The sequence below is a fragment of the Tiliqua scincoides genome, chromosome 1 (assembly GCF_035046505.1).
Source record: "Tiliqua scincoides isolate rTilSci1 chromosome 1, rTilSci1.hap2, whole genome shotgun sequence".
Classification (NCBI taxonomy): domain Eukaryota; kingdom Metazoa; phylum Chordata; class Lepidosauria; order Squamata; family Scincidae; genus Tiliqua; species Tiliqua scincoides.
The window spans coordinates 293,516,730-293,543,471 of NC_089821.1; the positions used below are offsets into that span (position 1 = coordinate 293,516,730).

The window sequence follows — 26,742 nt, forward strand, 5'->3', positions numbered from 1 at the left end:
TGTGTCACCCCACTGTGGACAGCCCAGGTAGAGTCCCTCCTCCCTAGAGCCTCAGAGCTCAGGAGAGGAAGATGGTTTACTTTACTCTCCCCCTTCTTCACCTACTGGTGCTTGGTTTGGAGCACAGGGAAAGGAAGCCTCCTCCTCAGGGTCTGTTCTCTCCATAGTAGCCTCCCCAGTCTCATCATATGCTGCCCTTTTATCTTTCCCCAGGGTTTGATTAGGTTCCATAAACCACCCCACCCAATTTGCCGCCTCACCCCCACTGGCCTGTGGCTGCCCAAGGTGCGCCTGCGGAACGTTGTTAGCTCACTCCCTTTTCTGGTGGCAGGGCCAGCAGTTTGTCAACTGTCCTTGATGGATCTGGGGGCAAGGCTGCCTTTCCCACAGCCACCTTTCCCATTGCCCACATCAGCTGGTGCCTCCATGGGTGGGACCGCATCACCTACACTTGTCAACGAGTGGCATTCCTGCTGCTGCTTCTTTATTCTGCCAGGCCTGCTGCTGCTGAGCACATTGGGGGAGGAAGGTAAGTTCCTATGCCATACATGGTGAAAAGAGATTTGATTCAATACCGGAGTACCACAAAGGTTTATGCAAGTCTTGCTAGTGTTTTGTTGTATTTATGGTATATTTGTATCATGTCTATTTTCCAGCTTGGGCTCGTACTCAAGTTATATTATTCATGTTCATTACATTTAAATTTTTACATTTTTATTTATATAGTGCCATCCATGTACGTGGTGCTTTACACATAATGAAGAGAGTTTCTGTGTTTTTATTAATAGTTTTATATAATTGGCTATTCTATTGGTTTTAATATACTCTTTCGATACTGTGCTAAACAAATACATCGGTAAAGCAGCTACCACATTTTCCAGACTCACAAAGAGAGTCTGGTCCAACAAAGAAGCTGATGGAACATACCAAGATCCAGGTCTACAGAGCTTGCGTCTTGAGCACACTTCTGTACTGCAGCAAGTCCTGGATTCTTCGCACACGACAGGAGAAAAAGTTGAACACTTTCCACATGCGCTGCCTCTGATGCATCCTCGGCATCACCTGGCAGGACAAAGTCCCAAACAACATAGTCCTGGAACGAGCTGGAATCCCTAGCATGTATACACTACTGAAACAGAGACGTCTGCGCTGGCTTGGTCATGTTGTGAGAATGGATGACGGCTGGCTCCCAAAAGATCTCCTTTATGGAGAACTCATGTAGGGAAAGCGTCCCATAGGTAGACCACAGCTGTGATACAAGGATATCTGCAAGAAGGATCTGAAGGCTTTAGAAATGGACCTCAATAGATGGAAATCTTGTCTTCTGAGCGTCCTGCTTGGAGGCAGGTTATGCAGTATGGCCAGTTTGAAGAGACACTTGCCCAACAGACGCAAAGAGGCAAAGAAGTAAGGCCCATAGCCAGAGAGACAGGCCAAGGCCAGACTACATTTGCTCTCAGTGTGGAAGGGATTGTCACTCCTGAACTGGCATTTCTAGGCACACTAGATGCTGTTCCAGAACCACCATTCAGAGCGTGATACCATAGTCTTCTGAGACTGAAAGATCCCAATGAGTTTTAGTATATTCTATGGGACTCTGGTGGTTTCTTTTTTAACTGTGAAGTGAGTTGAACAGACTAAATGGATACCTTGTACACATCACAGGTTTTCCACCTCCGTTGTATGGATCAGGGCACCTACCTCCCCATCCAAATTATTACTGTATAGCTATTGCCATTGGGAACAAGGAATGGTGACCAAGTCAATATGAATTAATCACTACAAAGTCTAAAACAGTATGGTTTGACAGTTCTCTAAGAGCCAATCAGGATGTATACAAGTATTCAGTGCAGTCACACACTTGCAAAAACATTCAAGACTGGTTGAAGCATGGGTGCTGCCTGAAGTAGCACAGTTCCACCACCTCTCTGTGTGTTCCCCCATCATTGCCACCTCACCCTGCTTCTTGCCAGATGGAAAAAGAATGAGGTGAGGCAAGACCCGCCCTCCCATTCTGAGTTCTGGCACCACCTCTTTCCTTCATGCCATCCTGTTTGAAATAAACCAAATGAGAGGAGGCTCCTGGGAGGATGGAGGAGATGCTGGAGCTTATGGTAAGGGGGTAGGGACCCCTTACACCAAGAATAAAACAGGCTAGCAACATAAGGCCAGAGCAAATGTTTTCAAGAAAAACTACTGAGGACCATATCCTCTCAACCCCTGCAACCTTTCCCCACAGAACAGGAAAACAAGCTCGGAACTGAGATGGAAAAACAATGAGGTCCAATGAGACATCCTTCCCAACATCCTTATGTTTGCTGAATCAAAGGTGCTGATAGTCAAATCACTAGAGTGGCTGTGACATAAACTTGACTGCCCACTTTTGATCAGTTCTAAGTACTTTCATTCCATGCTTGTAAAATAAAAAATAAATGTTATGTCCATTCAAAAATCATTTTATTATTAACATAATCTTCCCATTGAGCCAAGTGTATAATGCATAAGGAATGTCAGCAAATATTCCATCTTTAGCATCTTTTTACATATTTCCATTGATAAATAAACTCTGAATTCACATAAAAAAGTTAAACTTAAATAACTAATATTTTCTTTTTTCTTTTCTTTTCTTTTTAAACAGGCATACATTGGTAAAATATAAATATTCTTGTACATAACCTTCATTCTAAATAAAGGCAATAACAATTAGCTACACATCACAGTCATTAACAACAAAAACAATAAACCTTTCAGCTGATTTGCTCGCCTGAACTACTGTAAGAGTTGTAAAACAGCAAATTTCACATTTTGATTCTGGGCCCAGAGAGGTGGAAATACAAGAAGAGAACAGGTCTTTCGACAGGCTTGTTTAAAAATAGGCTGCTTTGCCACTGAATCTTAACTTGAATGTATTATTCTACATTTGGTGTTTTGAGTCTATTTAGAGTTTTATATAACACTCATGTCACCGCATAAAATATGGCACAATACCCATTTGAACAATAGCAAGAGGCTTTAAAACTACTATGGGGCAAATATGTAGGCGATACAAGTGGTGGTTTGTCGTGTGTGTGGTTCATTCTTTTCTCTCTTTCTGGTTAGTCATTTCTCTGTACTAACATTAATACCTTGTATCACTTCCATATGTCAGACCCCCCCCCCCCCAAATAATGAACAGATTGCCTGCCTTTTTGTGTCACCTCTCAGCCTTCAGACTGGCCCCTGGAGTCAGGCTTAATGCACTGCACCCCCCCAACATTCTTGTGTTCAGCTGAAACAGGATGACTCATCAGTTTATAGGCCAGACTTTCAGAGAACTCGGGGGATGATGGTAAAAGGGACAATGGGGCTGCTGGCTTCAAGCTCCAGTGCTGTCAAGAAACACTCGGTTGCTGCATCATCGTTGCCCTGAGCTTGCAGAACCACACCGAGGCCATTCCAAACCTCATGGGCTGTTGAGTTCACCTGGACAGCATCCCTAAGGATCTTCTCAGCCAGGCTGTATCTTCCAAGCTGGTGAAGTATCAGAGCCTGTAATGAGCAGAGAGGGGAGTAGCATAAATGGCCAAGGAAAAGGCAATTATGTACTGCAAACTAAAAGAATAGCTCAAACGACAGCTGAAGCTACTGAACACACTGACAGGCCTGTAGCAATCAGGATGGATGATGCATTAGGCCTGAGCCCCCACTGAACACCAAAGATCACTGAACACTTTCTTTGCTCAGATCCATCCTGCGAGAGGAAACATATGTGCTTAAAATGCAAGATGCTCAGTTCATTTCTAACTCTAGTTTTTGAAAAATCTGGTTTACGTGTGAAGCAAATTCTGTCCCATGAATGAGAAAAAAGATGAGGAGGCACAAGGAAGAATGGGGCAGAGCAACAAAGAAAGAACTGTGAAAAGTAGTGGAGTACCTCCACTTTGATCAGCCAAATCCAGCCCCCCTTTGACCTATGAACTGTTAACCACAAAGTCAGGAGTGCTACTCAACTGCTGCTCTGATTTCAGCAAATGGAGACTTCCATGATGTTCAGTGCAGGGTCTAAATCAATAGTTACATACTAGTTTTAAGCTGATGTTTTGACCAAATGAAAACACAAGTGTGTGGATCTAAGTATGCACAGGACTACGTCACAAAACCTCAGTAAGTGTGGCAACCCTAGATGCCTAGAATAACAACAATATGCTCAGTATTTAAACAACAAGCAAATGCAAGCTTTGAGCAAATATTGAACCACTAGGTGCAAATTCCTACTCTTAAGCTAACACATGCACAGTTTCTGTTCCACAGTAAGTACACTGTTAACTGCACTGTTTCAGAACTGAAAAGCCATAAGTACTACTTGTAAGTCAGTTCCAACAATTGAATTGATTTTCTGTTATACAGGTGCTGCAGTTTCATTTCTGAGATGCCAAGTGAGTCAGCGGTTTCAAGCAATGAGATAGCAAACAGTCTTTCCCTACTGGGAGAAAGAAGCTGTCTTCAAGACAGGCATTTGCATTTCTCCTTACAGCAGTCTTGCAAATAAAATTAGCAGCCCGTTTGGCCATACATGCCTATTTGACTTACAGTTGTTGCCTAAAAGAAATAAAACCACATTTCATGTATCTTTGTTTTATGGTGTTGTGGATGAAAGTCGTACCAGCCAAAGGGTACTGCCTCTGCGGCTATTTATAAGCCAGTCTTACAGGAGAGTATTTGAAAGTCAATTTTATGAGTGCAGCTGGCAGCTATAACACTATCAGATTAATACAGAAAAAGTGCCTTTCACACTTCTCTTGGTGATGAACAGGTGAGGAATTCCGGTGCGGGAGAGATCCCCCACACACAATATGACAGGAAGCTTTATTTAGTGAACCAGAAGCCTCAGCACTTCGAGCTCAGTGCAGCATTTAAGCCTATATGAATTCCCTGCCCCCTTTAACAACAGGGAGACCACTGAAGGGCAAGTGAAACACTGAGAGCCAGTAGGACCGGGAGTTTAAACCCCACTTAGTCATAAAGCTTACTGGGTGACTCTGGGTCAGTCTCCATCTCTTAGCCTAACCAACTTTACACAGTTGTGAAGATAAAAGAAAGGGAAGGAGCCAAGTATAGCCCTGAGCTCCTTGGAGGAAGGGTGATACAACTATGAAAAATTGAAAAAAAAAAAAGTACGAAATGCAATCCTGGAGGAAAAGGCTTCTATTCAAGCCCACTTTCTGCAGATTTTCCCTTTACTGTTTTTCAAAGGAACAATGTGCATGCTAATTTGAAAATTTTGGTTTAATCCTAAAACTGTTGGGCTGCAATCCTATCCATACTTTCCTGAGAGTAAGCCCCACTGACCACAATAAAACCTACTTCTGAGTAGATATGCTTAGGATTGTTCCATAGTCATGGGTAGAGGTATTGAAAATTGTGTTATTTAATTTACTCAGAAGTAAGCCCACTGTGTTCACTGTGGGCTGTAATCCTGTCATACCAGAAATAAACACCTCTAGTCATGGGTAACTTTTGTACAGTACAATCCACTGGAGTTAAAGCAACACACTTTTTTCTGCTTGTACACTAAAGTAGACAAGTCCCGAAGGCAGGGGTCCCCAAACCCCAGATGGGAGACCAGATGTGGCCTGTGACAAGCCTCTATCTCACCTGTGAAAGCCTCTGGTCCCCTGCAAGCCTCTGGCCCATTCAACCAAATGTGACCAGAGGTGTGCTCCAGTTGCATCTGGAGGGTGTTCTGAGGGCTGAGGAAGCCATGAGCAGCCTCCCCGGCCCTCAAGACACCTTCTAAAGAACTAAAAACATTACTTCCTGGTTTCCCTGAAAAACCAAAAGTGACTTTTTGGCTTTCAAAGGCCTTAGAAGGCTTTCTGAGGGTCAGGGAAACCTCTATGGGCCCTCAGAACATGTTCTGGGTGTTTCCTGCGATGTGCTGGTTCTATGTTATTAACTCCTGTACATGTACCAAGTGGCTTGGGAATGGAAGTCCATTTGAGTGTATGCTTTATTTCTGGGCTCTGTGTTGGTGCTTGGAGAAACTCTGGAACTTTGAATAAATGAATCTAAGTTCTGTCTCTAATGTATTAATTGAAATTTTATTTTTATGGACCTCGACAGTATGCCAGTTATTTGATGAGGCCCTCTGGCCAAAAAGTTTGGCAACCCCTGCTTTAAGGTATTAAAAGAATAGTCAAATGACAATTTCTGACAACAGGAAGGACACTCTTCACAGGTAAAACAATGTAAAGCTTAAAGGGAAATCCTTTCTTCTTTGGTATTGTCAAGTGAAAAAGGGGACAAACTTTATAAATTCCTTCAGTTTAGGAGACTGGGAGAATAGTCAATGTATTTGTCCACTGATTTATTCTACTTCAAACTAGGACAAACACAAGTAATGCCTTTCAGAAACAAAATAGCAAACACCTCTAAGTGACACTATTTACCTTTGAAAATATAAATCCAAACTACTGTTACCCTGCACAAGCCTGATCTCGGAAGCTAAGGAGGGTCAGGCCTGGTTAGTACTTGGATGGGAGACTGCCTGGGAATACTGGGTGCTGTAGGTTTTATACCATAGACTTTTGAGACTGAAGGTTGTCAACCAAACTAAGTAATAAAGACCATTTTACACATGGAATATGCAGAGGAAATCCCCATGACGTTCACTTAAAAGTATATAGCCATGTTTCTTTCCTAATATATAGAACATACTTTCAGGAGCTAACCACGTTGATGAACAATGTGTTTTTGGGGTTTTTATTTTGTTTTTTTTAGGAAGGCATTTCAATTCAGCCAGCAGCTATAGCTAAAGTGCCAATATATTCAGAATATAACCATACTAGGAACTAGGAATTTTTGAAACTCCTATTTTCACCCTGAAGTTACATTACTACCAGTCGACTTCTTGACAATGGCTTACTAACCAGCTAATGGCTTACTAACCAACTAACTTACTAACCAACTTAATAATTAAAAGTTGGTTAGTTATATACCCTTTTGGCACCCCCCTTTTCGCACTTACATTTCTTTCCTTCAAACAGCTGCAATCATGGTGAAGTGAGTTTAGTAAATGACAAACACTAAGCCTGAGAAATTAAGCCATTTCTGCCCCATGTTGCATATATGCAAAAGGGATCAAATGTGTACACCTGTGGGCTGGGCAAAAATAGACTTTAATAACCCATGCACAAATTCAGCCATTTATATGGGATGTTTAGCCACATCTTGTGCTAAAAGCAGAGTACTAGAGGACCAGGATAAATATCCATCCCTGCAAAGCTAACCAACAGAGTCCTTTGAGGAAGTTACTCTCAGCCTGTCTTCCTCCTCCAAACGGCTATAGTGCAGACAAAGGAGGCTGGCATTTTGTTCAATGCATAAATGGAATTAAAAGAACAATAACAGAGATCATTCTATACTAGAGGTTTCCAAACTTTTTAGCACAGGGACCCTCTTTGTTAGAATGACAATCTGGGGGACCCACCGGAAGTGATGTCATTAATCTGGAAGTAAAGTCATGGCCAGAAGTGCCATCATCAAGCAGGAAAATTGTTAACAGCCCACATACAACAAAATAAAATCAATCAAGTAAATTAAAAGTTTACAATAAATGTAATTTTTTAAGTTTAAGTAAATTTTAAATTTATTTAAAAGAAAGAAGAACCCTCCTAACCCTTCCCAGCAGTTGCTAAACTGTTTTTAAAAATTCCCCGAATATCCTAAAGGCTGCGCTCCTGGAAGTAAGCTCCATTGACTGTCATTGTTAAAAGCATATGCAGGCATGCATCTCTTAACAACCTTCCAGTCAGTGACGGGTTGTCACTGCTGCTGCTGGTCACGTGGTCAGACCTGGGTGCACTCCCAAGCCTCTGAAGTTCCACTCCCATCACCTCCAGAGGCTTTTCTGAGCCTCTCAGAGGCATTTGTGTGCTGCCTCTGCGAGGCTCAGAATGCCCCAATCACACGAGAGACGTAACCTCCAGTTTCCCAGAGGAAACCGGAAATTGCATCTCACGTGCAATTCTGGCATTCTGAGGCTCAGAAAAGCCTCTGCAAGCAAGGGGAGCAGAGCATCCCCTCACTTCCAGAAGCTTTGTATTATGTCAAGCCCTATTTGACGAAAGGGTTACCGGTCTGCATCCTTGTTGTTAACAGCGCACGACTGCACATACTAGCCTGTTAAAAGTACAGATCTGTGAAGTTTCCTGAATGCAGTCACATACTATGGTAGCATCAAGTCTAGTATACTGTATTAAAAATAAAATACTCATTGAAATGAATGTGGACCCACCTAAAATGGGCTTGCAACCCACCTAGTTGAGAAACAATGTTCTAAACAGTATTCCAGATTATCAAAGCTTTACAGAAATTTCTGACATTAGCAAGAAATGCCCACATGATCTTAATGAAATACAGGATTGCGTTGTAAGGAGCTTCTTAAGGACATCCCAAAGGCAGTGGAGAAGGCATATTTTTCCGCTGCAACTGGCACTCTGAGGCATACTGTCACTAAACCCACAGATAACCATCATGACTAGCAGCAATTGTTAAACCTGACCGCCATGAATTTTTCCAATATCTTTTTAAAGCCATCCAACCTAGAGACCAAGACTACATCTTGCAAATCTACATCTTGTGAATCTCAGACTGACTATATGCTGTGTAAAGAAGTACTTCCTGTTGCCTCCCATCAATCAGCTTCATTGGAGAAGAGATGACTGTTGTTGATTCCCCCCTCTCTCTGCTGCTCCAAGGCCCCAAATATCTTATCCTAAAGACTGGGGGGGGGGGAACCTCAGCTTTTCATGGACGGGGGAATGAAACCCACTTCTCTTCCCAAGCTAATAGAGCTGCTTCCACAAATTCATCTGTCTGGGAAATATACAATTTTATTCGTTTTTTTGTAAGTGGCTTTGGGTCCCTTTGGGGAGAATGGTGGGATAAAAATACTGTAAATAAATAAATATTGGTGTTTGGGGGGATACAAAGATGGAGGATTGGAAAAGAAGAGGTAGGGAGGCCTACATGCACAATGAGCAGGTTGTAAGATAGACATATGTTTGAATCTGCCTTTTTCTACACAGAAAATTTAGCATAAATCTCCTCCGCTTTTGACATTTTCTAAATCTTTGTGATTTTTAACTCTCAAATCTGAAGGGCAAAAAAAAAAAACACAAACCAGACTACCAGCTTTATGACTCAATTCTTGAAAACTCGATGTTTGGCAGCCCAATCATAACCACAGAAATTTCTAAATATCTAAATACTATTTTATATCTAGTGACACAATCTTGATCTTTAGTTACGGCTTTCATCAAAGTTCTCCTAAGTTATAAAAAGATAAAGATGAAAAGAACACAATGAAAGCATATAAAATATCATCAATAATTAAGAACTGAAAAATATGCTGAAGCTTTAAGAAAGAATTAGTGCAGAAAAACATTTTTTACCCAAAAGAATGGTCATAAAATACTTAACATCTAAACACTTAGATCACGTGTTCTAACGCATCAATGGCATGATCTAGTGCACCACCAAAATTCCTTTCCTTCATGATGCATACCACCCTCCATCCTGTCTGTGCACAGAGAACTGCCAGCATATACGGCATAGACCGGATCATGTCCTTTAAAACCATGCTTTGTTTATGAAGCATGATACAAAGATCAAACTGTTGAGGACTGAATTCCACCAGTTATCACAATGAAGCTTAAAAATACAACTAAAACACATTCAGGGCCATTCTATTCATGACTATTCAGAAGGAAGCCCCACTGAGTTCAACGAGATTTACTCCCAGATACATGTGCACAGGCCTGAAGCCAGAGTCAATCAATATTCAATTCTTCTGGAAGTTAGCTCTGAGATATTAAAGCTTTTTCCAATTTCATTTTGTTTTCACCATTTGCCCCCAATTACCCTTTGAAGAGACGTGAATGTAATTGTACATACTGTAAATAAAATCACTGCAATCTGCCCTAATAAAAGAATCTTTAATGTGAAAAATTTATGTAGGCCTGAAATGCATGCTTGTATCACAAACAACACACTCCTCACTTCTTTACATGCAAAATGCACAAGTCTGTTCTGATCCCCACAATACTCAAGGTAGGTAAACTTCATTTGGAAACAACTTTTTTGCTATCACCATGTTAACTATCAGCCCCAAATTACAATTATAAAAAGGCATATCAGATTCATATACACAGATAGAAACTTACAGTTTGTATAAAAAATGTATAACATTTTTGGATACATTTCCCCTCCCTTCAATAAAGAACAAACAGAAATTGTACAGTTTGATAATGGTGACCATAAGCACAGAGTTATGCTTATAACTCTGCTTATGTTATGCTTCCTCTTTGGAAGGAGGAGTTATAAAGAGTTATAAGGAGTTATAAAGAGGAGTTATGCTTCCTCTTTGCCGACGATGCAGCTGTCACTACCCACTCTGCCAAAGATCTCCAGCAGCTCATGGATCGTTTTAGCAAGGCCTGCCAAGATTTTGGACTGACAATCAGCCTGAAGAAAACACAGGTCATGGCTCAGGATGTGGACTCACCTCCCTGCATCACAATCTCTGAGCATGAACTGGAGGTTGTCCATGACTTTGTGTACCTTGGCTCAACAATCTCCGACAGTCTTTCTCTCGATACCGAGCTAAACAAGCGCATCGGTAAAGCAGCTACCACGTTTTCCAGACTCACAAAGAGAGTCTGGTCCAACAAGAAGCTGACGGAACATACCAAGATCCAGGTCTACAGAGCTTGCGTCCTGAGTACACTTCTGTACTGCAGCGAGTCATGGACTCTTCACTCACAACAGGAGAGGAAACTGAGCGCTTTCCACATGCGCTGCCTCCGACGCATCCTCGGCATCACCTGGCAGGACAAAGTTCCAAACAACACAGTCCTGGAACGTGCTGGAATCCCTAGCATGTACGCACTGCTGAAACAGAGACGCCTGCGTTGGCTCGGTCATGTCGTGAGAATGGATGATGGCCGGATCCCAAAGGATCTCCTCTATGGAGAACTCGTGCAAGGAAAGCGCCCTACAGGTAGACCACAGCTGCGATACAAGGACATCTGCAAGAGGGATCTGAAGGCCTTAGGGATGGACCTCAACAAGTGGGAAACCCTGGCCTCTGAGCGGCCCGCTTGGAGGCAGGATGTGCAGCATGGCCTTTCCCAGTTTGAAGAGACACTTTGCCAACAGTCTGAGGCAAAGAGGCAAAGAAGGAAGGCCCATAGCCAGGGAGACAGACCAGGGACAGACTGCACTTGCTCCCGATGTGGAAGGGATTGTCACTCCCGAATCGGCCTTTTCAGCCACACTAGATGCTGTGCCAGAACCACCTTTCAGAGCGCGATACCATAGTCTTTCGAGACTGAAGGTTGCCAATACAATACATAAGCACAGAGTTAAAAATACAACTTCAAATTAGTAAATTAGTAAAGGGCCTTCTCAGTAGTGGCACCAACGCTTTGGAATTCCCTTCCCCTTGACTTAAGAACTGCTCCCTCTCTTGAAACTTTTCGTCAAGGCCTGAAGACCCTTCTGTTTAGACAAGCCTTTTGAGTTCCTGGCCTTTTAAACAACTTTTTAACATCTGTTAATATCTTTTTAAAACCTGGTTTCAGGCCTGATCCTTTTATGATCTGCTGCTCAATGCTCTTTTACCTGACTACTGTTTTTATGATATGTTGTTAATATGCTTTTATCTGTTTTATCTGTTGTTAATATGCTTTTATCTGTTTTTAAATTATGTTTTTTAATTTGTTTTAACCTTTGTTGTAAGCTGCCTTGAGTCCCTTTGGAGAGAAAGGCGGGGTAAAAATAAAGTTAATAATAATAGATAACAGGGATAGGAACTTGAGTCAGGTGACTTGAGTCTGAGTCGCAAAAACAGGTGTTATTAGCTGACTCATGTAGACTCAAGTCACCTGCATCAATGACTCGGGCACTGACTTGAGTCTGAGGCCACTGACTCAGTACTAGAGCTCCACGCATCCAGACTTATGTCTGTCAGTGTCTGGGTGTGCTTGCTTACCTTTTCTATGGCAAGAAAGACCTTGTGGAGCCATCATTCAGACCAGGCAAGAAGCAGAGAGGTTCCAGCCAGGAGGCAGGGAAAGGTTAATGTTTTGCTTTTGCATCGAGCCGGAGGGCAAGGTGGGAGCGAGCTCTCTTTTCTGTTTCTGAAGGAACTAATTGTCATTGGACGAAGGATGGGAGGTCAGATTTGTTTCTTTTGATGAGGTAGGCCAGAAGGAGGAGCCCAATGGGGTTCTTGCCTTAGAATTGGTTGTATAACCAGGGAGGGGGAAAAGGAGGTTGAGAAGCCAGGGGGAGGTGGTTTGCAGCGATCATGCTTTCCAACTGCATGGCTCCTGTGGGTTCTGTTGTTACTGGGAGAAGGAAGCTTCATTGAATGACCGGTGCTAATGGGACTACTTCTGAGTAGAGCTGCAAAGGATTGGGTCATACTGGTAAGCCTCCCAGCTGCTAAACATGACCCTCCTCCCTCTTGCAGCTTCTGTCCCTGCTCTGAAGCAGTCCATTCCACCCCTCCTGCCTTGTTTACAGATAGGATGGGGACATCAGGGGAGTGGTTAAGGAAAACTCTGACACACACACACACACACACACACACACAGCCCAGCAGCAGCCCTGTTTTCTCCTGTGGAGCCGCAGCTGACTTTTTAAAGGGAAAGGCTTGTGACTCAAGTCTTTTCGAGTCGTGAAACTGCTCCAGGTGACTCGGAATGTCCGCCTGTTAGGATTCATTTTTTAATCAAGTCACAGGGGCAGAGACTCGTGACTCGACTCAGGCTGCACTAGATTTGCCCATCCCTGGTAAATAATCCCAGGTATCTCATCTCTCTTATAGAAGCTACTGTTGTCTCAGCACATTAATTTGTAATGAAATAGTGTGTTTCTTTAAAGCAGCAGTCCTCAAAGTGCTGACCACTGAGCAATACGTTCCCCAGCATGACCGGCACTTTTGAGCTCCAGAGTGCTGCGTCTCTCCCTGTGCCCAGATCAGGATGACGTGACACTCCAGCCAGTTGCATCTATGGATTTCTGCAAAGTTGCAACTGTTTGGAGTGTTGTTCCGATCTGCGGACAGAGAGAGACACAGCACTCTGGAACTCAAAGTGCCAGTCATAGGAGGGAAGGATTTTGTCAAACCCCAGATTCAGCCCTCAGGTTGGGATTCGGCTAGCCCTGCTTTAAAGGAGGAATGAAATGATACAGGAAGCCCTTTATTAGTTCCAGCTTTTGGAGACAAGAGCACATGTAACATTTAATCGGCTTATCTTAATAAGACGCCTTGTGTAAATGAAATAAAATCTCAAAGACATATTCGTGTTGGAAATTAAGGATTAAATAAAACCAAAAGAGAGTCCAACTAGGAACAGATTAGACAATGGTGCTACTGTTCATCCTCCCAAATGGTGCAAGACCAAATGGTGCAAGAAAGCAAATATTTTCTGTTGATACTAGCTCCGTACGAGACTCTAAATAGATGAAGTTTTAAATTAAAATACCCCATAAAATTAATGGATGGTCAAATTCTATTTTGGAGTCCGACAAGGATAAAAACAAATTTTTTAATTTAATAAACACAGTGCATCCCAAAACAAGAACAAAATATTTAATAGGAATAAAATCTTTTCTTCTATTTGACATTTTTGTTGAAGTTTGACTATTCTATAACTGGAATTAGTAACAAAATCACAATTTATCTGAGTGTTCCTGAAGTGTACCATACCACAGATGCTTTGGATATTTATATTTGGTTACAAATTAACTCCCTGCAAAGCTTCACCAGATATTTACTTTAAGGAGTTTTGGGATTGTGAGTACTTGCTAAATACTAAGGTGAAATCACGATGGACCCTGAAAGTGTCTTGTAAGGAAAAAAATTAATGGAAAATAATTTTGTTCATAAGTCAAGGAGTGTCAATTCAGAACTCTTGAAGATTCACTTCTCCATACAAGTTTTTTAAATATTATTATTGAATCTCGCTATAATAGAAGAATAGATCAATTATACACAACTCAGCTGTTCGTTCATCCACTGAAGCAGACAGAAGAATATTGTCTGTACTTGATGTACACAATGCTTTAATGTTTGTTTTGCATGTCTGTTCCTGCCTTTTTTGTGCTCTGCAACCTCTTGTATAGAACATGCATTCAACTGCACAAACTGTAGCTACATTTCAATCCTTGTGTGTTCATTTCTCTCCCCGCTCCCACCTCAAACTAACCCTGACAGTATCAGATTGCTTTTCTCTGCTCCACAACACTTGTTGCTAGGGGAAAATGCTCTTTCCCTGGGCAACAGAGTTTTAAAAGGTAACTTGGGTGTTGCCATTTGCTGAACTTTATAGTGCTACAATGTGATAATGAATACAAGGAACAATTAGGGCCAATGGCTGAAAGTTACTTTGTAAAAGAACAACAAAAACCTTCTGGAAAGTCTTAATACTGCTTTATAATGAAAGTTCAGAATACAAAGTGGTTGTGGCTTGTTTTACATGCCAAAGGATGTCAAATATATTTTAAGCACTGGATGTCAATCAACTGACGCTCCACTATTTTCATCTGTAGTTTACTTACTTGACCAGTTTCAAAAACACATTACTTCATGAAGTCAAATTTATTTACTAGTCATTAAAGTCATTGGGGGATACCTAATTTCATATTTACAACAGGAGAAGCATAGAAGCAAACATGGTTCCATGTGAACAAGTTCAAAGGGAGGAATACTGGATAAAACCCCTTCCCCAACTTCACATATACACTGCAGGGGCACTGCTCTCCCAGACGTGGGCAGGAGAGAAGGCATATTTCTCTCCCACAATTGATCCCCTGCAACTGGTATTCAGAGGTATGCAGGCATCCCTCCATATCCGCGGAGAAAAGGTTTCTGCTTCTACATGGATACATGAAATCATGAATAGCAGTGAAACTTACACAAATCCTCCTCCCATCCTGCTCATGACTCACCTTTCATCATTTGCAAATGCTTTGCAAAAGGAAGATATTTCTTCCTTTTGGAAGAAAGAAGTAGACAGAAAGTAGAGTGCAAGAACCTAAACTCATAGCTGCTAGAGCAGCAGGTGCCAAACCTCAGCCCATGAGCTGAATTCAGTGCCCGCTGCAATCCATCCCCCAAGTGAAAGCAGCTTACCGTTCCACTTTGGCACTGCAGAGCGACCCCAACATACACAGTGGCCAGCTGCGCATGGTTGAAAATCCGTGTGCAAAGCCTACTGGGGCAACAGAACCTGGAAACAGCAGGCTAAGTTGAAGGTCAGAGGCACTGAGGCCCCCTGAGCGGAACGGTAAGCTCTGTCCATGCCGGGGACACCTTTACCAGTACAGTGGTCTTCACTTTGCTAGAGAAACACTACAGAAAGCTATAGTGAGAACACTAACAAGTGGATAGCACAGAATTCATACAAAGTTCAAAGTTGTATATATATTATCTACTGAAATGAATCAGGCTATAAACGAAAAACAAACACAGATTCAGGATAGATATTTTTGAAACCCAACCCTGAAACACAGGACCCACATCCAAAAGCTCATGTATCCTTTGCAGAACCAAGTGATGAAGGGACAGAGCACGGGGAAGAACCTAGTTTGAGTCTTCAGAAGAACAGGTATCACACAGGGTTTAAAGTCCTCTGCCACCAAACTACATCCATACACAGTATCAGGCAACACACACCATCCTTATACAATCCAGATAACAGTCACAATCAAAAAAGAACTAAAAGTGTTCAGTGAAACTACAGCTTACTAAGTTGCATGTAGAAACACAGATCTGTTACCTTTGCCTGTAGCTTTCTCTCTGTCTCTCCTCTCACCTTCACCTCTGCACCTTCCTTCACCTTTCTTTGTCTCTTTTATCCTGTCTGTCCTCCCACTTTTTCATATTTTCTCCATTATCTTTACTTGCCTTCTCCATCTTTTTTCTCCTCTATTTCACTCTCTCACTCCTGCAACATGTAATCAATATCATAGTACGTGCATGTGAAGCCATACTGAAGATCTTCCCATTTTTAAAGCTTTCAACAACCAGGTTTCTAGATTTCAAATAAGAATGCACATGCTTAAATATCCAGCTTTCTTGCCTAGAAATTCTAAGCTCTCTATTTTACTCCAAAACATTAACAAATGTGTGACATCTTGACTGAAGTACTAATTTGTTTAATGCCAGCTAATTAATCCATTCTTGAACTGGTTAGTATCCCCTAGGGGCTGGGGATAAGAATAGGCCCTCAGTTTAGCTGTACTTGTTGTAAGAGGCGACTACACAGCCACCGGGTAGATGGGACTCGTCAGCCTGGGAAGGCAGCTCATCTGAGAGAAGGAAAACTCTGATCCCAAACCTCCACTGCCTTGTGGCTACATCCAGTTATGGAAAAGGCTTCAGGAGACAACCTAGAGGCAAAATCAGGAGCCGGAGTCCCTGAGGCAGTTCATGGCTGAACACAGTCATGTTCTGGCAACTCCTGCGACGCCGCTGGAACCAACCGTATTGGCCTCTGCCTTCCCATTGGACCATTTCAGCGACGTGGAGAGGGGGGATTTGCTGCATGGGTAACAGCCTATCCTCCATACCTACTTTACCCAGGCTTCGCACACTGGAGAGGACACTCTGTTCCAGAACTACCATTCAGAGCGTGACACCATAGTCTTCCGAGACTGAAGGATGCCAACTGGTGAACTGGTTGCAGTACAAACAGTGGCTTGTTAACCAATCTAGCATCTCACAGACTCTGCTGACACAGAACAGCTAGACCAGTACCCTTGAGTTGGCATCCTTCAGTCTCGGAAGACTATGGTGTCACGCTCTGAATGGTGGTTCTGGAAAAGAGTGTCCTCTCCAGTGCGCGAAGCCTGGGTAAAGTAGGTATGGAGGATAGGCTGTTACCCATGCAGCAAATCCCCCCTCTCCACGTCGCTGAAATGGTCCAATGGAAGGCAGAGGCCAATACGGTTGGTTCCAGCGGCGTCGCAGGAGTTGCCAGAACATGACTGTGTTCAGCCATGAACTGCCTCAGGGACTCCGGCTCCGGATTTTGCCTCGAGGTTGACTCCTGAAGCCTTTTCCATAACTGGATGTAGCCACAAGGCAGTGGAGGTTTGGGATCAGAGTTTTCCTTCTCTCAGATGAGCTGCCTTCCCAGGCTGACGAGTCCCATCTACCCAATGGCTGTTTAGTCGCCTCTTACGACAAGTACAGCCAAACTGAGGGCCTATTCTTATCCCCAGCCCCCAGGGGATAAGAATACCCTTACCAGTACCAGTACCCTTGGATGCTGTCTTTAATAATAGTAATTCTCACATGAGGGGAAAAAAAACAACAGCCCAAAATAGAGAGATCATCAGAGTTTCTTTTCCATAGACTCTGGTTTTAAGCCTCCATTCCATGGCTCCAGCTGTGTGTGTGTGCACCCGTGAGAAAAGGGGAACAGATGAACACAGGTTTGAGTGGAACATCAATACTTAATGGCCTGTAACTGCATGCCTAACTGTGCAATTATATTCTGACATGCTCACAACTAAGTCAAGAACTTCTATAAAGAAAATTCCTTAATTTAATTAATAGGTGCTTGGTAATTTCAAATGTGTTCTTCAGCAAACCCATCCCTGCTGTCTTTTTCCCTCCTACACAACATGCAGGCTCACTCTCCACTCCAATCCCTCTGCCTTTCACATACATATAGTACAGTAGGAAGGGACATTGGAGGTCATCTAGCCCAACTCCCTGCTTAGTGCGGACAACTGCTACAGTATTGCTAATAGGTGGCTTCTGCTTTAAAACCTCCAACAAGGGAAAGCTGACTACTGCATGAGGCAGGCTGTTCCAGTGTCAGACAGCCCTTCCCAGTCAGATTGTGGGAAGCTGTTCTGTTCTTTTAGAGCAGGGGTCTCTAAATTTTTAGGCCAGAGGGCCACATCAAATATCTGGTGTTGAGGTGGTGCTGAGGGTCAAAAAAATAATTTTTTAATACAGAATTTAAATAAATACATTAGAAAGCCTCAGAAAGCCTAAGGCCTTTAGACGACCCAAAAAGTTACTTCTAGTTTTTCAGGAGAACCAGGAAGTGATGTTTTTAGGCATTCTGAGGGGCACATGGCCTCACCAGCCCTGAGAACACCCTCCAAACACAACTGGAGCAAAGCTCTGATCACATGTGGTTGAGCAGGCCAGAGGCTTGCAGGGGTCCAGAGGCTTGAGGTGGGCCGGATAGAGGCTTGTCAAGGGCCACATCTGGCCCCCAGGCTGGGATTTGGAGACCCCTGATTTAGAGCAGGAGTGTCAAACTCCTTTCACACAGTGGACTGAATATCATTCATTGTGCCTGCTAAGGGTCGAAAGTGACATCATTAAACAGATGATAGCCACGAATAAGCACTTTGTCCTCATATAGAAACTCATTAGCTGCAAAAGAAGAAAAAATGTGCAAATAATTTCAAGATATGAGAGAACCCATTTATCATGCTAAGATAACCCAGTTATAATGGGGGCTGGATAAATGGCTTCTGGGGGCCACATATGGCCCGCGGGCCTTGTTTGACATCCCTGATTTAGAGAGACAAAGTGTAGAGATTTATGAATTAAACAATTTGTTTCTGTTTTTCATTTCAAAATGTTTTGTGAATACTAATCACAAAAGGTGATATAATACAAATTGATGGACTTTGTATTAATAAAAGACAACAATAAAAACACTGCTGTCACTGTTCACTATGAAAGAGTTTGGTGATCATAAGCTATGTTTTTTTTAACAAGTATCTTTTAGCAAATAACCTTACGCTGAAAAGAGGGATAAAATTATAACAAAGAAGATAATAAATGAGGGGGCCAAACATTAAACAGCATGACATCAATCTGCTTTGTCTAGTTTTAGTAAAAAGAAAAGAGCAAAATAGAAGTAGAATATTGCTGCATGCATTTTGTAGAGAGTAAAAAATATGGGTAAAGAGGACTATAAGAAAGCCTGTAGGCCACATGAAAGAGCAGTACAACTGGAACTCTACAAAACTCACAAGAATTGCATGTTGTTTACAGCAAATATTTGCTTCATTTGTTTTTTAGGCCAGGAAAAAGCTATTGCCCTAGCAAATAAATGTGTAGGATACTATGTCATGACTGAGATTCTCAGCCAACTCTTCTAGTACAAGAATTCAACTCTGCATAATTTTGCTGCTTCACCAACAAGGTAGCCATCAGAATAGCAGCAACCACCATGGTTCAAAGTGTATGCAACTATTGAAACTATTCTTCAAAGTACAGTAGACCCTCAGTAACAGCGGGGGATCTGTTCCAGGACCCCCTGAGGATACCAAATTCTGTGGAGAGTGAAATCTGCAGGGAGGCCCATGCTGGCAAACAGAAGTGTATTTCAGAAGCCTTTGGGAGACCTTCTAAGGCATAGAGAAGACACACATGACCTCCCCGTGCCTCAGAGGTCCTCTCTGACATGACTGGAAGGCACGTCTAGTCGCATTTGGGAGGGCCTCTCCCTCCAGGCATGAGCTTAGCATCTGTGTATATTCATATCAGGAGGGGCAGGAGGGCGCTGGTCTAGAGGGTAGAGCCTGCCCTCCATGTGAGAGATGGAGCTGCCTGTCAGCCTGCGTGGGAGAACTGGAGGCCAGAAGTGAGACCAAACCAGGAAGGATCCATTCTGAAATGTTGTTGGTTCTTGAAAGAGAGAACCTCTATGATTGTAAAAATTCCCTTGAGGGATTTAGAAATGCCTGCCTATGTAAACCGCCTTGAACCACCTTGGGCAGGAGGTCTGGTCTAGAGGGTGGAGCCTCCGTTTGCCTGAATATAACATCTGAAGGTCACCAGTTTGAGGCCACTGGCACTGTGAACGGCGAGACCTTGAAGCAGCTGTCAAGCCGAGCCGAGTTATGCTGAGTTATTCCACCTGCTCTTTGGCCACTGTCAGCCTATGTGGGAGGAAAATGGAGGCCAGAATGTGATACCAGATCATAAAAGATCCATCTGAAATGTTGTGGTTCTTGAAAGACAGAACCTTCTTCAATTGTAAAAATCCCTATTGGGATTTAGTATAGCCTACCTATGTAAACCGCCTTGAATTAAAGTCTGAGGAGAAATCTGATGACCAAGAAAGGCGGTATATAAATACCTGTATCATCATCATCATCATCATCATCTTGGTATTTTAATAACAACAACAACAACAACAACAACAACAACAACAATAATAATAATAATATCATCATCATCAGTGGATGCTGAGCTCACAAATAAGAGGATCCACTGCATCTATGCCTGGCTAACAGAAGGCATGTTAACAAAACCTTCAGGACTGTGTGTGTGCTGTAATTTCACTGGAATACAGGAAAATAAACGAAGCCTTCTACTGAATTAGACCGTTGATCTATCTAGCTAAGTCATGTTCTAGCTAAGATGAATGAGTAGCAACTCTCCAGGGTTTAAGAGGGGGATCTTTTGCAACCCTACATGGAGATGCCAAGGACTGAATACAGAGCTTTCTACGTATGTGCAAAACCATGTACTCTACCAAGAAACTGTAGCCATTCCCCAAAGCAGAGGTGTACTGGGTGTAGAACTGAAACTGGCATTTTCATGTCTCTCTCTCTCTCTCTTTTTAAAGCAAATTTCTAGCCTTTATGGCTCCAAAGATTTGCTTGAAAGGGACCTGCAGGCAAAGCCTGCTGAACCCTCAGAAATCAGAGGGGTGACTGAATAAGATACCTATTGATTAGGGCACACAATCAGTAGCAATAACATTTCAGTAGTTACCTTAGTAAAAGGACTGAAAATGACCTAATCCACTTGTGAAACTTAGTCCATGTGATGGACAGGGCAGGGGCTTGCCTGTCCAAAATGCTTAAGCCAATCAACTTCCACCTGTGATGAAATGTACAGGGCTTTAGAGTGGCCAATCAGAAAAATGTATTTAAAGTTTCAAGAAGGTAGAGGGAGGGGAAAAAAACTGGAGTTTAGATGGAGTTGAACTCTATGGTAGTGCTCGCAAATGTGCCTTATGGCATGTTTGCGACAGTGTGCGCTGCAGTAAACTGGTGCAGAAAGCACAGGATTGGGCTCTTAAACAGAAAGGAACTAAGTCTAAGCTCAATTCCCAGAGAGAAGGATGGACCTGAAATAGTCTATTAAGTTTAAGAAATGATAATCATAAAAGCCTCCTACCCCCTTTTTCAGGTAGAACATACACAAGATTTTATTTTTTTGTTGTTAAGCAGGCCTCCTGTGCACTCCAGCTCGCGCCTCCCCTGATCCTTGTGGCCATTGGCCACGGCTCCCCCTTACAACACCTCACCTCAGTTACCCCCAAAATGGGGATGAAGGTGTTATAATTATACACTAGAAACAAAAAAACAGCTGCCAGCACTCTGAGGCTGCAATCCTAACCACACTTACCTGACAGTAAGCCCCATTGAACAAAATAGGACTTACTTCTGAGTAGACCTGGTTAGGCTTGTGCCCTGAGTTTGTTAGCAGCACACCTGGAGGGTTTGGGAAAGGGAGGGGGAAGCGATAAATTTGCTGGGGGAGGGGAAGACTTCGTTTTATGTGTATCTGCTAATTGCAAACTGATGCAAACTGAGACCTAGAGACTGTTTGGCTGCAATCCTAAACTCACTTTCCTGGGAGTAAGTCCCATTGAACACAATAGGACTTACTTCTGAGTAGACCTAGCTAGGATTGTGCCTTTTGTCTTACAATAGCAGCCAACAGAGTACCCCCCCCCCAGGAGGTAGGAGGAAAAAGGGGAATGGCTAAGAAGGAATGGGGATTTTTATTTTTAATCAATTTTTGGAGACAAAGCCATCAAGAGTGGCTTTTTTTCTTTTTTGAAGGGGGAGGAAAAAGAGAAAGGTGAGGATCCTTGGTTAAGCTGACACAGACCCCAAGCCTATGTAGGTCTACTCAGAAGTAAGTCCCATTTGACTCAATGGGGCCTACTCCCAGGAAAGTTTGGAAAGGATTGCAGCCACACAGAGCAAGATTACAACTCACCCCAAAGTAGATGGGGGCTGATCACACACATACACCCAACATGCAGATGCCACCCCATTCCCCCCAGGCAAGATGGAGGAATGCAGCCTTGGGCATTTGGACACCCCCCACTAAGAGCAGGCTGGCTCCCTCCTTCGCTGAACTTACTCTTCCTTCCCAGTTTGAAGCCTGCCAGGAGCCCTGTATTGATGAGAAGCAGCACTTCCGCACTCTTCACCTTTCCTCCAGCCTTGACCAATCCCAGGATGCCCAGGGCAAGGGACACACTGGGAAATGTAGTCCCTGGGGCGAGGTTGCAAATGGAGAGAGCTCCATGATGAAATGTGGCACCTCTGCCAATGCCCAGCCAGACTTCTCTCCCACCCCCCCACCATGTTTTACATGCCCTCCCCACATCACGCTGCCCCACCCACCTCTTTCACAGCTAAAGAAAAGCAGCAAGTCAGCAGGCAGAAGGTACAGCTGAGCAGAGTAGAGCTCTGCAGAATCAGCTGCAGCCACCTCTCTCCCCAGACGCCTCACAACACCCCTATTGGCTAGCCACGCCACCCTAGGGAGGCGGGACGCACAGATTCAATACCTCAGGGTTATACTGTCAAGCACCAACTCTAGTCTCAGCATTGGTCTGGTATTGCAAACCTACAAATTAGAGCAATTGAAGTCACATCCTCCACAAATACACAAATACACACACACACACACACAAGTACAATATGTTTTTTTTATTTTTGCTATGGTACTGTTCTTTGGGGAAAGGGCCAATCTCTTATTAAAAAACCAAAACCTGTCATAGCCCTGAGAGTGTGCATAGATTCACAGCAGCCCCCTCATGATAAACTGAGAACAGATTAATAAGAACCCCTGTAGGACTAGGCAAAGCCTGATCTAGTTCAGTATCTTGCTTCCTGCAGTGACCCACTAGATGCCTCTGAAGCTCACAAGCACAGCTTGAGGGCAACAGCACTCTCCCACTGTTGCTCTCCAGCACTGGTATTCAGAGATTTTTCACACCTGAAAATGTCAGTGCTTAAAAAGCCACTTAAGGTTCAGCCGAGTGGTGGTGCTGGTATAGTAAAAAAAGGAAATGTGAGTGTAATTGTGTTTACTCAGTTACCTTTAGAGTTCTATGGTAAAGGAACACAAGACCCACGACTTAATCACCCTAGATTCTATTTTCATTTAGTCTTAAATTCACATTTCTCTCAATGTTGGTTGTTTCCACCTACACAACTCAACTGCATGAGGCCTGATTCATACATACTTCCACATGCATCTCAGCAACTAGAAATTTGCTCTAAAAAGAAAACTGAGATCACCAGAAATCCAACTCCTGCAGTTGCCTGGGTTTGCACAATGAAAAAAAACTCCAACTGCACCCCTTATCGGTAGTGTTAGAGAGGGGTGTCCAAACTTTTTGGCAGGAGGGCCACATCATCCCTCGGACACTGTGTCGGGGGCTGGGAAAAAATTTATGTTTCAAATTTGAATAAATTTACATAAATGAATATATTAGAGGTGGAACTTATATGAATGAATGAAGGTCTTGTAATAGCTCAAGGCCTATAAAAGGCCTTGGACAAAGCAAGACCAGCCTTTTCTTTGCTGCGGCTGCTGCATTACAGATGTGAAACAGCAAATAATGGAGGGAGCCCTCGTTCCATAGTTCATGTGAGAGGTCAAACAGTTGGCTGTCACGCTGAATGCAGTTGCATCAGGCCAGCACAGGCTCCAGCAAGTCTTCAGAGGGCCAGAGGCTCATTGGAGATGCAAGTGGCCCCAGGGCTGGGGTTTGGGCACCCCTGTACTAGAGGATACAATTCCCCTTTGTAACCTTCCAGCTTGCAATGTCTTACCCATATGTTTTACAGATTAAATCTAATGTGCAAGCCTTTCAAGGCCAATTCTTTCTGTTTTGTATCACCTGAGTATGGGTCACATCGGCCCAGCAGGAAGTGGGTTATTTTTCAAGGGAAACCTTCTGAGGCAGTAGCAGGAGTAGGAAAGAAGCAGCTGTATACCATACTTTTGGACAAACAGTTCAACAATATTTTTTATGAAAATGTCTTTTTGGTAAAAAGCCCTTTTCTCTTCTCCACTAAACCAATTGTTGCCTTGAAGAAAATAAGAGGGTTTGACGTGTTTGAAAGAAATTCATGTTGACTTGGAGTTGTCATCTTGTCAGGAGAAGTGCAGAACTATCAAAACTGGCAACTAATCCAAAGACAACTGCCAATACAAAATGGCCACACAAAATTAGGAATTGAGGTTATTTCCAACCCAGCAGAACATTACTAGCAAGTAAAATAGAGGGGGGCAATAAAATGCACTCGTACAAGTAACTACCACCAGACACAGTAAGCTGAACTATGAACCACTGCGGTCAATTCTAAGGGGTTGACATGTTTCCAAGTCTCTTGCAATGAAGAGGACAAAATGAGAATGATGGAAAAATGATGGGCCAAATAGGACAATTATGTTTTCACATTCAGTTAGTTTCACTGTCCTCCAATTCACTTCCTACCTGGTTGTGTAGAATGCTTATTTAGCCATTTATTTCACAACTATTTTTGGAAAAAAGTGCCTATCTATTTTTAATTATTACAAGTAACAAGGCAAAATGATCCACTATGTTTATATTTTCCAGTGCAACTAAAATGCTGACCACCAAAGTTCTCATTCCTTAGTGTACTGTTTAAGCAAAGAGAAGCTCCTTTCCAGCTATGGCAACCTAGCTTGAATCTGAACATTTCAGAACAGGAAGAACAAAATAAATAATATTGATATAAGAGCTATAAAATACAGGGCTGGGAAAAATAATGATAGGTTTATATGCTTCTTATATAGCTGATTAAATACTCCAAACTCATATGTTTTATATGAAGTTTTCTTTTTGTTTTCACTTTCAGATACAAAAACATTATTTCATAGAAGAAGATAATCATATGTCCTCGGTCAAATAATCTTTTAGCTTTAATAAGGAAAATATATGGAATATTTGCTAATAGGAATTCAGAATCCACACAGTATTTGCTTTGCTGTTTACCATCCCGCAACCATCTTAAGAGCACAAAGAGCCTTTCAAAGTTTCTTATGTACTCCCTGAGGCAGGTTAAGTGGAGCAACTTGCCCAGCGTAATCCAGTGAATGTAATGGATGAGCAAGAATGTGACTCTCCCATGTACTATTCACGGTACCAAATATATCCTTCCATTTGGCTGTTTTTATTACTGGTCTCTTTTAACAGCAGCTTAGATTTGTAAAGATTTCCAAGATGCAAGCAATGTGAAGAGGCACCACTTTCTCTGCCATTTATTTGGTGACAAAACAAGGTACTCATGAATCATACCAATGAAAGTAGCATGATTATACTTATACTCATGATTAGCCAATTGTCAATCAGACTTCAACTAATTTCTAGTACTACTGCTAAAAAAGGCTGAGCAATCTGTATGCAAGCATGTCCCTTGTTAAATGTACCCAATTCATTCCTGAAAACAGCCTATTTAAGTACAATGATTTACATTAATTTCAATGGAAAATTCTAACTTGTTCTAAAGCAATTCTAAGTTCACTGAAAAATCAACCTAAATGCTGAATACCATAAAGAAAAGGTTTGTGTGGCAGCTAAAATAGGACAAACAATAATTAATAAGATTATACAGCATCAAGGAAGTGCTAAAGTTAACAATGTGAATGTTGCAGAAGTTCTAGCACCTCAAAGTGCCAGGTAAGGTACTGTGAGTTTAGTATCTGTGCGAGTTCAGCAGCAGGGCGAGGAAGCCAGGACCCCAGACACCGCCATTTCTCTTCCCTTGAGAAGAGGGCAGCAAACCAGTGAAGGGTTTTTAAGTACTCCTAAACAAAAACAAAACAAAACAACTATGCAGTCAGATAGCCAGCAGCAGGGTGGGGGCTATCCAGTGCTTTGCATTGAGTGCAACATGTATGACTATATGCCTCTGGGGCATAAGTCATGGGTGTGTCCTCAGTGCAAGGAGCTCCAGGGACTCAGGGAACACATCCGTTCCCTTGAAGCCTTGGTGGCCAACCTGGAGAAGGAGAGGCAGGCAGAGAAGGACAATGGGGAGACTTCCGGGGATGATCAGGCTTCGTCCCAACCTCAGGCGTGCAGCTCCTCAACTGCCCAGGTGGGAAGTCTCGCGGATGGAGGACATCATCCTGGAGAGGAGGGAAACAATTCCCTAAGGGGGACCCCTTCTCCAGGGGACGGGCCTGTATCTGAACGCACTCAGGATACTCCTCAGCAGAAGGGAGGTCGGGGGCTTCTTATAGTGGGGGATTCGATTATCAGAAACATAGAGAGGGGGGTTTGTGATAGAAGTGAGGACCGCATGGAGACTTGCCTGCCTGGTGCGAAGGTTGCGGATATCAGTTCTTGTCTAGACAGGCTGGTAGATAGTGCTGGGGAGGAGGTAGCAGTTGTGGTGCATGTTGGCACCAACAACGTGGGTAAGTGTAGCAGGGAGGTCCTGGAGGCTAAATTTAGGCTATTAGGTAGGAAGCTGAAAGCCAGGACCTCAAAGGTAGCGTTCTCGGAAGTGCTATCTGTTCCACGCGCAGGGCCAGCTAGGCAGGTGGAGATCAGGGGTCTCAATGTGTGGATGAGATGGTGGTGTAGGGAGGAGGGGTTTAGATTCATTAGGCACTGGGGAAAATTTGGGGACAAGCAG

General features: G+C 43.0%; 1 protein-coding gene across 3 annotated transcripts in view; it reads right to left on the reverse strand.

The window, feature by feature from the left end:
- Window positions 1-2,445: 2,445 nt before the first annotated feature.
- The window catches only part of TTC7B (tetratricopeptide repeat domain 7B), a 155,925-nt gene continuing 131,628 nt past the window's right edge, over window positions 2,446-26,742 (reverse strand). For all 3 annotated transcript variants that reach the window (XM_066628375.1, XM_066628367.1, XM_066628358.1), the window contains one exon: window positions 2,446-3,528. In XM_066628375.1, the coding sequence (XP_066484472.1) occupies window positions 3,307-3,528 (222 nt within the window). In that variant the 3' untranslated portion in view covers window positions 2,446-3,306. The remainder of the gene's footprint in view (window positions 3,529-26,742) is intronic.